This window comes from Stegostoma tigrinum, chromosome 1 (genome assembly GCF_030684315.1).
Source record: "Stegostoma tigrinum isolate sSteTig4 chromosome 1, sSteTig4.hap1, whole genome shotgun sequence".
Lineage (NCBI taxonomy): Eukaryota > Metazoa > Chordata > Chondrichthyes > Orectolobiformes > Stegostomatidae > Stegostoma > Stegostoma tigrinum.
Window position 1 is genome coordinate 81,207,939 of NC_081354.1, and position 12,702 is coordinate 81,220,640.

The following is a 12,702-nucleotide window of genomic DNA, read 5'->3' on the forward strand; positions in this document are numbered from 1 at the left end:
ATGCTGGAGAATTCCAAGATAATAAAATGTGAGGCTGGATGAACACAGCAGGCCAAGCAGCATCTCAGGAGCACAAAAGCTGACATTTCGGGCCTAGACCCTTCATCAAAGAGGGGGATGGGGAGAGGGAACTGGAATAAATAGGGAGAGAGGGGGAGGCGGACCGAAGATGGAGAGTAAAGAAGATAGGTGGAGAGAGTGTCGGTGGGGAGGTAGGGAGGGGATAGGTCAGTCCAGGGAAGACGGACAGGTCAAGGAGGTGGGATGAGGTTAGTAGGTAGCTGGGGGTGCGGCTTGGGGTGGGAGGAGGGGATGGGTGAGGGGAAGAACCGGTTAGGGAGGCAGAGACAGGTTGGACTGGTTTTGGGATGCAGTGGGTGGGGGGGGGGGAAGAGCTGGGCTGGTTGTGTGGTGCAGTGGGGGGAGGGGACGAACTGGGCTGGTTTAGGGATGCAGTAGGGGAAGGGGAGATTACAAGCCTTTGGGGCATTCTCAATTCACCTGATGAAAGGACAGAGAAGAACACAGGCACAGAATTTATAGGCAAAGTGATCAAAAGATCATACAAAGTAGAGTGCCGTCAGGCCAAATAATATCGACACTCCACTTTGTATACTCTTTTTATGCTTTGCCTATAAATTCTGTGCCTGTGTGCTACTGTCTCACTTCACCTGACGAAAGGGCAACAGTCCGATAGCCTGTCATTTCAAATTGACATGTTTGACTATGTCCAGGTGTCGTCTGACTTCTGAGCTTTGACAAAAAGCCCCACAGTTGAAAACTTTGTCACCTAGAGAAAAGCCAAAGCAGCAATTGAGGATAATGTAGAAATAGCCAAAGACAGAGGGCCAGCTGTTCATGGGCATATAGCAGAGAAGAATAGTGTAATGGTGCAAGTCCGTGATTAGATCATGGACGTGGATAACAGATTGCTCAAAACAAGTTAAAGAATTTGTTAAAGTAAACACAGGAGATGCACAGCACCTTTAGGCATAGAAATAAAATCATTCAGTAATGTTTATCGACATTCTGCAGCATCCATATTATTTAGCTTTTGAGCTGAAATTGAATGCACTGTTGACAGAGAGCCAGGCAAGTAGAATTTTGACAAATGACATGCAGCTTATTTTCCCATACACTAGAATTTGTGGAGAAGGCCGCATGACTTGGCTGAGCAAAGATTTCAGCAGAAGAAGAGTTATGGTCAGAATTAGGACAGAAACAGAAATAAACTAAGTCATGCAGCATCTCAGGAGCACAAAAGCTGATGTTTCGGGCCTAGACCCTTCATCAGAGAGGGGGATGGGTTGAGGGTTCTGGATTAAATAGGGAGAGAGGGGGAGGCAGACCGAAGATGGAGAGAAAAGAGTATAGGTGAGGAGGTAGGGAGCAGATAGGTCAGTCCAGGGAAGACGGACAGGTCAAGGAGGTGGGATGAGGTTAGTAGGTAGCAAATGGAGGTGCGGCTTGAGGTGGGAGGAAGGGATGGGTGAGCAGGTTAGGGAGGCAGAGACAGGCTGGGCTGGTTTTGGGATGCAGTGGGGGGAGGGGATGAGCTGGGTTGGTTGTGTGATGCAGTGGGGGGAGGGGACGAACTGGGCTGGTTTTAGGATGCGGTGGGGGAAGGGGAGATTTTGAAGCTGGTGAAGTCCACATTGATACCATTGGGCTGCAGGGTTCCCAAGCGAATATGAGTTGCTGTTCCTGCAACCTTCGGGTGGCATCATTGTGGCACTGCAGGAGGCCCATGATGGACATGCAGGAACAGCAACTCATATTCGCTTGGGAACCCTGCAGCCCGGTGGTATCAATGTGGACTTCACCAGCTTCAAAATCTCCCCTTCCCCCACCGCATCCCAAAACCAGCCCAGTTCGTCCCCTCCCCCCCACTGCATCACACAACCAACCCAGCTCATCCCCTCCCCCCATGCATCCCAAAACCAGCCCAGCCTGTCTCTGCCTCCGTAACTGTTCTTCCTCTCACCCATCCCTTCCTCCCACCTCAAGCCGCACCTCTATTTCCTACCTACTAACCTCATCCCACCTCCTTGACCTGTCCGTCTTCCCTGGACTGACCAATCCCCTCCCTACCTCCCCACCTATACTCTCCTCTCCACCTATCTTCTTTTCTCTCCATCTTCGGTCCGCCTCCCCCTCTCTCCCTATTTATTCCGGAACCCTCACCCCATCCCCCTCTCTGATGAAGGGTCTAGACCCGAAACATCAGCTTTTGTGCTCCTGAGATGCTGCTTGGCCTGCTGTGTTCATCCAGCTTCACACTTTGTTATCTTGGATTCTCCAGTATCTGCAGTTCCCATTATCACTAAACTGAGGTCATGATGGCTAGAACATAGGACCAAAATTGTGATGTATTTTTGCCTATGACAGTGGCTAACAAACAGGTGGAGGGGGAGGGAGTGATGGCCATGGAAAATGATTTCACCCTTTCCAATATTCAACATAAATTATAGCTGCATTGGAAGTAATTTGTCTGACAGTGGTGCATCTAAACATGTTGAAGGGTGTTGAGACAGCACTGAGTACAACATGTAGAAGTATTGAAAATTTACAGAACTGCTCATTCTGCCCATCATGTTGGATCAATTTGAAAAAGAGCTATCCAGCTAATCCCCCATTCTGCCTCTTGATGAGATATTAGCTAAACTATTTTCAGAAATGAACTGAAGTCAATACATGATATTGACTGGTTATCTCTAGACCGCTAGATTAAAACTGCATGGGCAAACCTGAAGAACTAGAGATAGGAAACATTTTGGAGCAGAAGGGATGGTAAACATTGTCAAATACTGCAGAGATTGGCAGGGAATAACGCAAAGCAATGTGACAATACTATGGCTCTAAGAGATGTATTTTCTCCTTTTACTTAATGAAGATAGGTTGAGACAGAGGTACAGAGGAGTCTGCTCCAATCAATTAAGTAAACAGCTCAAGAGGCCTTGTGCTTTTCTTAAGTTGAAACAATAGAAGCAGCATAAAGGGATGGGGTCAAGCTCCCACAAATCTAGGATTTTAGTTTAACCTTCAGTAATTGCAGGAATCTTGAAACTGGATGCGGAAGCTTTATTCTGTTATCTTACAGCTAAAAACATAGGTTCTCAATGCTGCTAGAATTGCATGTGGGGCAATCTGTTTTACTAAATTTGTCTTTGCTAAGGGCGTGTTTGTGGGATGTTACTATATTGGAACCGTTGCTACTTTGTAGATAAATAATCTATTATTCCGTTAAGTTTCTTAATAGAGTTAAGTTATTCCGATTCTTCTTTCTTTTGTTTGTATTTTAACAATAGTTTAAGAATAAAGTGTGTTTTGCTTCAACGGTAGTAGTTGAATTGCATCCTGAACACAATGCGTTCAAAAATATGAAAAAGTTGGGGTCTAGGCTATCTTAATATATTTTTAAGCGGGTTTTAGTCTGGTCCATTATGTCAGTCACAACATGATTGTACATCCCTACTTTAGTTAAAGGTCTTTCAATGAAAACAGCAGAAACTTTTGCTGCAGGAAGATATGTTTCCACAGGCAAATTGTGCTTAAAAAAGGGATGGGGATGTAATTGGTAAATAAGATAAAATGGTCAGAGGTGGTCTCTTTGGAAGGGTTGGACCACAAACGCAGAGGCAATAAGGCCAAAGGAGATAGAGGAATTTATATGTGAAAGGCAACTGGGAAAACGGCATTTTTTTTTAAAAGTTTGATGGTAATTTAAGATGAACAAAGGATTCTCTTTCATGAATGAAATGATATATTTGTTCCTTATACAATCCTAGATCAATTATTCCAGTAGTAATGCCACAGGGCGCATCTTAACTTTTGGATTAACTTAGCAAACTGTCACATTTGGTGGTACAAAACCTCCAATAAGCAAGTTACAGATTGCAGATTTCAAAATTGCACATCATTTTACACACGCTTGGTAACTAAAGTAGAATAACAGAAGTAAAGCTTTCATATTTGTCTCTGAAGATCTTCAGACAAATCTAACTCAATTAAAGCTCCTTCATACAGATTGTATTCTGCACTAAATTCTATTCACCAAGCACCCCACCCTCAAACCTCTATTGCTCCTGTGCTTTGATGTATCAAATTCAAAATACTTGCTGACTAAACTCTATTTTATCCTTATGTTCTTGCTGCATCCTCTTCCAGCTACAAGTCACAACTTAAAACAAGCAGTCCTCCAGCACTAGTCTATTATCTCTTCCATACACATCAGGGATAGACCTTCCAGCTGTATAATAACTATTTGTAAGTGCAGCTGCAAACTTTCCTCATCTTGCTTCTTCGCTCGCTTAAAAGCCAAATATTTTACATCCATTAACACTTCAAAAGAAAAAATGCATTAATGTGCACTGTGTTAAATTCAGAGGATGTGCCAAAGATGCTTCAAAACAAACCACTGACTACATAAAGTCCAACAAACAACAAAAGCCACAAATAAGAAGTGCAGAACGAGAGAGAAATATTGGCCAGAGAAACAGAAAAACAGTTTTTTTAGTAGTATATGTGGTCTATTATGTTTATTTAGTGATGCATATAAGCTTCAATTTAACACCTCAACTGAAAATGAGTTTTAACATTAACTGTTTTGTTCTATAGTATTCAAGTCAGTCTAACTTGTGCCCAACACTTAATTCACCTGTAGTACTCATTTTCTTTTTCAAATTATTCTTGAGGCATTTCTACAAATTATTAGCATGCTCCTGAGTGTAACAATTCTACAAGAAAATCCAAAGGCATTCTAACAAAACTTCCTTAAGTAAATCCCTAACCCTGTATAAATACTTATTTTTATAATCTGTAATAAAAGATTATTTTCTGCATTCTGACACCTACTGTAGAACCATCTGTCTAAGACTGTTCCTTAGCTGATTCTTGTTCAGATGAGGGCTCCACGTGTGGCTTGCAAGATGGTTGGACACAAAGTTATCCACTCGCTGCCGTAAGTTCTGATATGCAGGCTAAAAACAAAGAAAAACAACTTACTATGTTGCGTACATGCCGTTTTGTTTGCTTTAGACAGCATGAGTAGAACAGACTTTAATACAATGCAAGACAATGTTATAAGTCATATGACACCAGGTTACAGTACAAAAGGTTTATTTGCAATCACAAACTTTCAAGCTCTGCTCCTTCATCAGATTTCACCTGACAAAGAAGCAGCGTTCCAAAAGCTTGTGATTTAAAACAAGCCTGCTGGACTCTAACCTAGTGTCTTGTGACTTCTGAATTTGTCCACCCCAGTCCAACACTAGAACATTCACATCAAGACAATGTTGGAATAGGTCAAATAAGTTAAAGTTATACTTGTGGGGTGAGGGTGAGGGTGCAGGAGAGGGACAGAAAAGCAGACAGAGAGAGAGAGATCAGGATTGCCTGAAATAACAAACCTAAAGAAAAAATTACAAATGGATACCGAAGGACAGACTAAAAGAAAGAATAAAAATAACATAATGGCCAGAAATCAGATAATAATGAAGTATAAAAGGAACATAAAATTAAAAGCAGAAAATTATTTTCTTTTAAACTTATACCATTGATACAGCCATGTGCATAGTATCCACAACAAAAATGGTAAATTAAGTGATTTGTAAAGAGTACACCATGCAGAAAGAATTGCAGAAACATGGCTAGAGAGGGCAGTTCTGAGGAAAGGACACCCGACTCTCAATTTTAATTCTGAACCAGGCCCGAAATGTTAATCTGATTTTCCTTCACAGATACTGCCAGACCTACTCAGCTTTTCCAGCAACTTCTGGTTTTGGTAACTGTGTACAGACAGGACAGGTCTGGTAAGCAATAATGGCAGATACTACACATTTAGCAATGGCAGGGGAGAGAAGTAGGTGCACCCAATTAAAGATCTCTCAGTGGGATTGTAAAAGGGTCTTTAACCCTGAAGATTAAGACAGAGGGTTGGAAAATTTTAGATGTTGTAACATATGACTGATAAAAGGGAAATTAAAATGAGAATATGAGTAAAAATACAGACAGAGCTTCTACAAATACAAAAAAGGAAGAGAATGGTTAAGTAAATACAGGCTCCTTAGAGGCTGAGACATTGGAACTAATAATGGGAAACAAGGAAGTGGCAGACATGAACAAATCTTTTGTCTAGGTTTTCAAGATACAAGATACATAAAAGTACCCCAGGAAGACTAGAAACATACAATCATTGAAAGCAGGAGCAAGAGTACACCATTCAGCCCTTCGAGCCATTCAGTATAATCATAGATGATTATCCAATGTAGAACCCTCTTCCTCCTTTCTCCTCATAACCTTTGGTCCCTTTATTCCCAAGAACCGTATCTAACTCCTTGAAACATTCAATGTTTTGGCCTCAATACTTTCTATGGCAGAGAATTCCACAGGCTTATCATTCTCAGTGGAAAAAATAGCCTCATCTCAGTCCTAAATGGCCTCCCTTCCATCTTTAGGCAGTCACACCTGGTTTTGGACTCCCCAGACATCCAGAAGATCCTTCTTGCATCTATCCTGTTTAGTCCTGTTGGAATTTTATAGGTTTTTAAATGGAATCTCTCCTCATTCTTCTAAACTCTAGTCAATACAGTCTTAACCAATCCAGTCTCTTCTTGTATCAGTTCTGTCAGTCAGATAAACCTTTGCTGCACTCTCTCCATGGGCAGAATATCTTTCCTCAGAAAATGAGACCAAAACTGCTCACAGTACACCAGGTATGGGCTCACCAATCCCCCATACAATTGCAGCAAGACTTCCCTACACCTGTGCTCAATTCCTCTCACTATGAAGGCCAACACAGCATTTGCATTCACCACCTGCTGCACGTGCATTTTCAGCAGCAGGCGTACAGGTTTCCATGTCTAGCTAAACCTCCCCCTTTCTCAATCTATTGTCATTCAGAAAATAACCTGTCTTTCTGTTTTTGCTAGCAATGTGGATAACCTTATATTAACCATATTATGCTTTATCTACCAGGGTAGATCCTAACCAGAGAAAAAGGGAGGGAGGAACTTGCATACGGCAAAGAACAGGAGCGAGCCATTCAGTCCCTCAAGACTGCAGATCAACATTCCTGCCCATCTTCTAAGCATTCACCTCTTGATTACCAATAGTCTGCCTTCAAAGTATTCAAAGACTACTTCCACTTCTTTTCAGGAAAAGGGTTCAGAAGATTCATGATCCCTGAGACTAAAAATTTTGCCTCAGCTCAGTTTTAAATGGGTGCCCCTTAATTTTATATGCTTCATTCCCATGAAATTTTTCTTCGTCTTTGGAATTTATTTTTGTTCATTTGGTGACATTCCCTTTAATGTCTGCCATTACATCTCTACTTACCTATCTTTAATCCAATTTCACAATTCAGTTTAGCCTGGTCTGCTTTTGTGTGCACATAATTTCCCTTATTAAATGTTTAAGAAGATAATCTCAGGCACATTCCAATCTCCCTCAAACTGAATATAAAATTCCATCCCATTATGCCACTGCTACATGGGGTCATCTACACTTTGAGATCAATTAATCCTGTCTTGTTGCACAATAACCAAACTTAGTGTAGTTTGTACTTAGGTTAGCTCCAGAACATATGGTCCAAAGGAACGATCACAAAAAAAATTCCCTGAAGTCATTTAGGCACCGTGGCTCATCTAATTTTTCCAGATATGAAGATTATGATTAGATGCAGATTAAAAAAATCTCATGCTTATCACTGAGATAACTAAGTGTGGAGCTGGATGAACGCAGCAGGCCAAGCAGCACCTGAGCAGCACAAAAGCTGACGTTTTGGGCCTAGACCCTTCTTCAGAAAAAGGGGAGGGGGAGAGGGTTCTGAAATAAATAGGGAGAGAGGGGGAGGCGGATTGAAGATGGATAGAGGAGAAAATAGGTGGAGCTGAGAGGAGACAGACAAGTTAAAAGGGCGGGGATGGAGCCTGTAGAGGTGAGTGTAGGTGGGGAGATAGGGAGGAGATAGGTCAGTCCAGGGAGGATGGACAGGTCAAGGGGGCGGGATGAGGTCAGTAGGTAGGAAAAGGAGGGAGGGGATAAGTGAGAGGAAGAACCGATTATGGAAGCGGGGATGAGCTGGGCATATTTTGAGAGGCGGCGGCGGGGGGCGGATTTTGAAGCTTGTGAAATCCACGTTGATACCATTGGGCTGCAGGGTTCCCAAGCGGAATATGAGTAGCTGTTCCTGCAACCTTCGGGTGGCATCGTTGTGGCATTGCAGGAAGCCCAGGACGGACGTGTCTTCTGAGAAATGGGAGGGGGAGTTGAAATGGTCCATGACTGGGAGGTGCAGTTGTTTATTGCGGACCGAGCGTAGGTGTTGTGCAAAGTGGTCCCCAAGCCTGTGCCTGGTTTCCTCAATATGTAGAGGAGGCCACAACGGGTACAGCAGATGCAGTGTACCACATTGGCAGATGTGCAGGTGAACATCTGCTTGATGTGGAAAGTCTTCTTGGGTCCTGGGATGGATGTGAGGGTGTGGTGTGGGGGCAAGTGTAGCACCTTCTGCAGTTGCAGGGGAAAGTTCTGGGTGTGGTGGGGTTGGAGGGGAGTGTGGAGTGGACAAGGGAGTCACGGAGAGAGTGGTCCCTCCTGAAAGCCGACAAGGGTGGGGATGGAAAAATGTCTTTGGTGGTGGAGTCAGATTGTAGATGGTGGAAGTGTCGGAGGATGATGTGTTGGATCCGGAAGTTGGTGGGGTGGTATGTGAGGACGAGGGGAATTGTCTTTTGGTGGTTATTGCGGGGATGCATTGCCGGGGGTGGGGGGGATGTTGTGGTCCTTGAAGAACGAGGACATCTGGGATGTACAGGAGTGGAATGCCTCATCCTGGCAGATGTGGTGGAGGTGAAGGAATTGGGAATAGGGGATGGAATTTTTGCAGCAAGGTGGGTGGGAGGAGGTGTATTCTAGGTAGCTGTGGGAGTCGGTGGGCTTGAAATGGATATCGGTTTCTAGGTGGTTGCCCGAAATGGAGACAGAGAGGTCCAGGAAGGTGAGGGATGTGTTGGGGATGGTCCAGGTGTACTTGAGGTTGGGGTGGAAGGTGTTGGTGAAATGGATGAACTGTTCGAGCTCCTCTTGGGAGCACAAGCGCCGATACAGTCATCAATGTAACGGAGGAAGAGGTGGGGTTTAGGGCCAGTGTAGGTACAGAAGAGGGATTATTCCACGTAACCTACAAAGAGGCAGGCATAGCTGGGGCCCATGCGGGTACCCATGGCCACCCCCTTTGTCTGTAGCAAGTGGGAGGAACCGAAAGAGAAGTTGTTGAGGGTGAGTACGAGTTTGGCTAGGTGGATGAGGGTGTCAATGGAGGTGGACTGGTCGGGCCTGCGGCCATGCTTATCACCTTTCTTTTTGACAATCTCCCTTATTTTTTCCTTTATGCTCCACTCTTATTGTGTGGTTGCTGATAAGGCCCTGTACTGCCATAAGTAACTCCTTTCTCATTTCTCACCTCTATCCCTATTGTTTCCACTCCCTGGTTTCCTGAATTAGGGCATTCCTGTATATCATTAACCACCTCTTCTCCTTTTCCTAGCTTCCTGCCTCCTTCAATATTCAGCCTTCAAGGTAATCCATGTCATCTGCAGGCAGGTGTCTGTAATGGCCAACAAATCATACATATTCCTATTTATGCTCCCAGTTCACCAGTTTTGTTTTGAATGCTTGGTGTATTCAGATACAATATCATTTTGTTATCCCTTTATTCTTTCTGCAACCTCTGGCTTTATCTATGATTTACTTTTAGATTCGTACTTTCTATCATCCAATTATCATTTCCAATGTTAATTCCTTTCCTTTTTATCTCATCTAGGTTCTTTAATGTACCACAAATTTGATCCTTTGGCCCCTTTGTTTAATTTAAAATCCTCGATACAGGGGGTCCTTGACCTATCAACACCTGTACTTATAAACAGCTGTTTTACAATGTAGAAGTCAACTCGCGAATGAACAACAGAACAGAACCCATTCACAACTGTATGTACTTTTCTAGTTATGTGGTTTGTTAAAACAACCCCAGTACTGCTTGGGTGCACAGTGCACAAACAACATAGATCCTACTTTTAGAGTCCTGGTGATAGTATCCCATGAAATAGAATCTACGCACCGCCCCTGTCACCTGCGTCACTCACAGTAACGCTGTCTGTCTCTGAAAGTTGACTGAATCAGAAGGTCCGATTCTAAGATGCATACTGCTTCTTGGTTCAAAGAATGCCCCACCATGACATGTCACGGTGTTTCTAGTACACCCTCCGGCTCAAACTCTGAGGCAAAGCTGCTCAAACTTGAAACAGTTACTATTCTTGATTCAAACTATTGTCTGGGAGCTTGTATAGGCTGCAGCTATGACACATCATCTGTCCAGCTATCCTTAATGCAGTCTAATTAGCTATTTAATTATTTTATTGGATTACATGACTGAGTGCTGCTGAAAAAACACATTTTTATCAAAGGTAACTGTCTCGCACTCAGTCAAGACAATTCACAGACGTACCAATAAAGAGGAGAAACCAACATGTGTATGGTAAAAGAGGAGTGTGCTATTTGGCAAGTGGACTGATTGGTAGAGGTATTGCCATGAAGAACCTATATGCAGTGTGACACAATGTAATAAGCATATCTCAATTTCAGTGATGGGTCAGTCTCAAAGGCAGATCATACCAAACAGCAAAGTGTGGAGCTGGTTGAACACAGCAGGCCAAGCAGCCTAAGATGCTGCTTGGCCTGCTTTGTTCATCCAGATCCACACTTTGTTTTCTCGGATTCTCCAACATCTGCAGTTCCCATTATCTCTCATACCAAACAGCATATCTCGTCACCTGTTCACAGTAAGAAAGGTATTGACTATACACAACTGGCCCGTGATTGCAAAATTTGTATCACAGTGCCTGACATTTGATCTGATTCTGCAACTGGACAACAGTTGGTAGTTCATTGTGAATGTTTGACGAGTTACAATGACAATCAATTTAGGACTTTTAAAAAAAATCTTAACAATCAACCCATTTGGATGTGTGATGATACCTGAGGCCACGAAATCCTGATGAGGAACTTGAACCTGGACCATAGGTAAGGACTCTATCAGTGTGCCACAATGCCCTTTCATTGGCTAGTTTTGTATGCTGTCCCCACAAAAATTCCATCTCACCCAGTTAGAGAAACAATTTTCAACCACTTTTTAAATTAACTAAACCAAACTATTCTTCCAGCAGAGACTGTATTAAAAGACTGCTTAATATTGAAAACTTTAATAATTGAACTGTACATTTCAGTTAAATGCTTACTACAAATAAAATTAGTTTCTACATTAGGATTAAACTCTCTTACCTTTGATCTATTGACATTCAGGCCAAACACAAGAATTACTACGGCAAGAAAAGAACTGAGAAATCAAATCAGCTACAGTTTGATAAAGCACACCCTCCTACCGAGACCTCATAGCTTGCATCCAAGAATTTTAAACAAAGTGGCTGTAGACAATATATTGGTTGTCATCTTCCAGATGCCCACTTTTCTGGAGGTCCCATGGATTGGGACATAACAAATGCAACGTAATTATTCAAGGAAGAAAGCAGGATAGAATAGCCAGCTCTCCTAATACTCATCATTACAAAATGTTGAAATCATTAGGAATATAGATGTATACAGTATTTAGATAATCACAATACAATCATGCAGGCCCAATACATTTTCATGAAAGGGGAACTGAATTTGACAAATTAGTTAGAATTCTTTGACAATTTAGAATAGATTAACAGAGAACCAGTAGATACAACAAACAACATCCAAAACACAATTGATAATGGCACAGCATAAATGGTGAGTCGACAAAATAACAAACTCAATGTTAGAGGGATGATCCTTTAGCATGGAGAGGGGATAGGAAAGGTTGAATAGGTTAGGCCTATACTTAGTGAAATTTAGAAAAATGAAAGGTGGCCTTACAGAAACGTGAGAGATTGAGGGATGTTCCCACAGGATGGATGCTGAATGTTTCCCTTTGTAAGGAAATCTAGAATGGGCGGGCAACAGGGGAGGGTTCTGTTTCAGAATAAGGTGTGTCCAATTCAGGACAGAATGAAAGAGAAATTTCTTCTCTCAAGAGGCATTAATCTTTGAAACTCTTTACACAACAAGTCGTTGAGACTGGGCCACTGAATACATTAGAAACTGAGTTACATTATAGTTTGATCTGCAGGGGTTCAGGACAAGGAAGGAAAGTAGAACTGAAGCCAGAAATGTAGTGAATGGTCTAGCAGCCTCAGTAGGTGAAACGGCCTACTTCACGTCCATTTCATGTGCACTTAGGACTGGCAAACAGCAAATATTTTCTCCATATATAAAACGGAGATAAAATAAATCTGGAAACTGTAGACGAAACTGCAATTTAGTGACAAAGAAGATAAAATTAACGAAGGGGCAATTAGACCCAGCAAAAAATAGTCATTTGGATTACAAAAACTTAAAATCATGCTAAACTAATCTGATAAATATCTTTCAATACAGAATGCAAAAGCAAGACAATGTCACACACCTGGGTTTACAAAACGTATTAACAGGCTCATTAATGTTCAATGTAATAGTAGCAAAACTTATATACCTTAAAAACCAGAAGTTTACTGTATTACCCATCTTTGCAATGTCCCAGTAGTCAGCTGTGGGTGCTAGTAAAAAGGCTCCCTCTCTATCAGT

General features: G+C 42.4%; 1 protein-coding gene across 1 annotated transcript in view; it reads right to left on the reverse strand.

Annotated features, from left to right (window-relative positions):
• The window catches only part of bod1l1 (biorientation of chromosomes in cell division 1-like 1), a 66,129-nt gene that overhangs the window by 41,881 nt on the left and 11,546 nt on the right, over positions 1–12,702 (reverse strand). Inside the window, exon 2 of the mRNA XM_048533271.2 lies at positions 4,855–4,979. Coding sequence (XP_048389228.2) covers positions 4,855–4,979 — 125 coding nt within the window. The remainder of the gene's footprint in view (positions 1–4,854; positions 4,980–12,702) is intronic.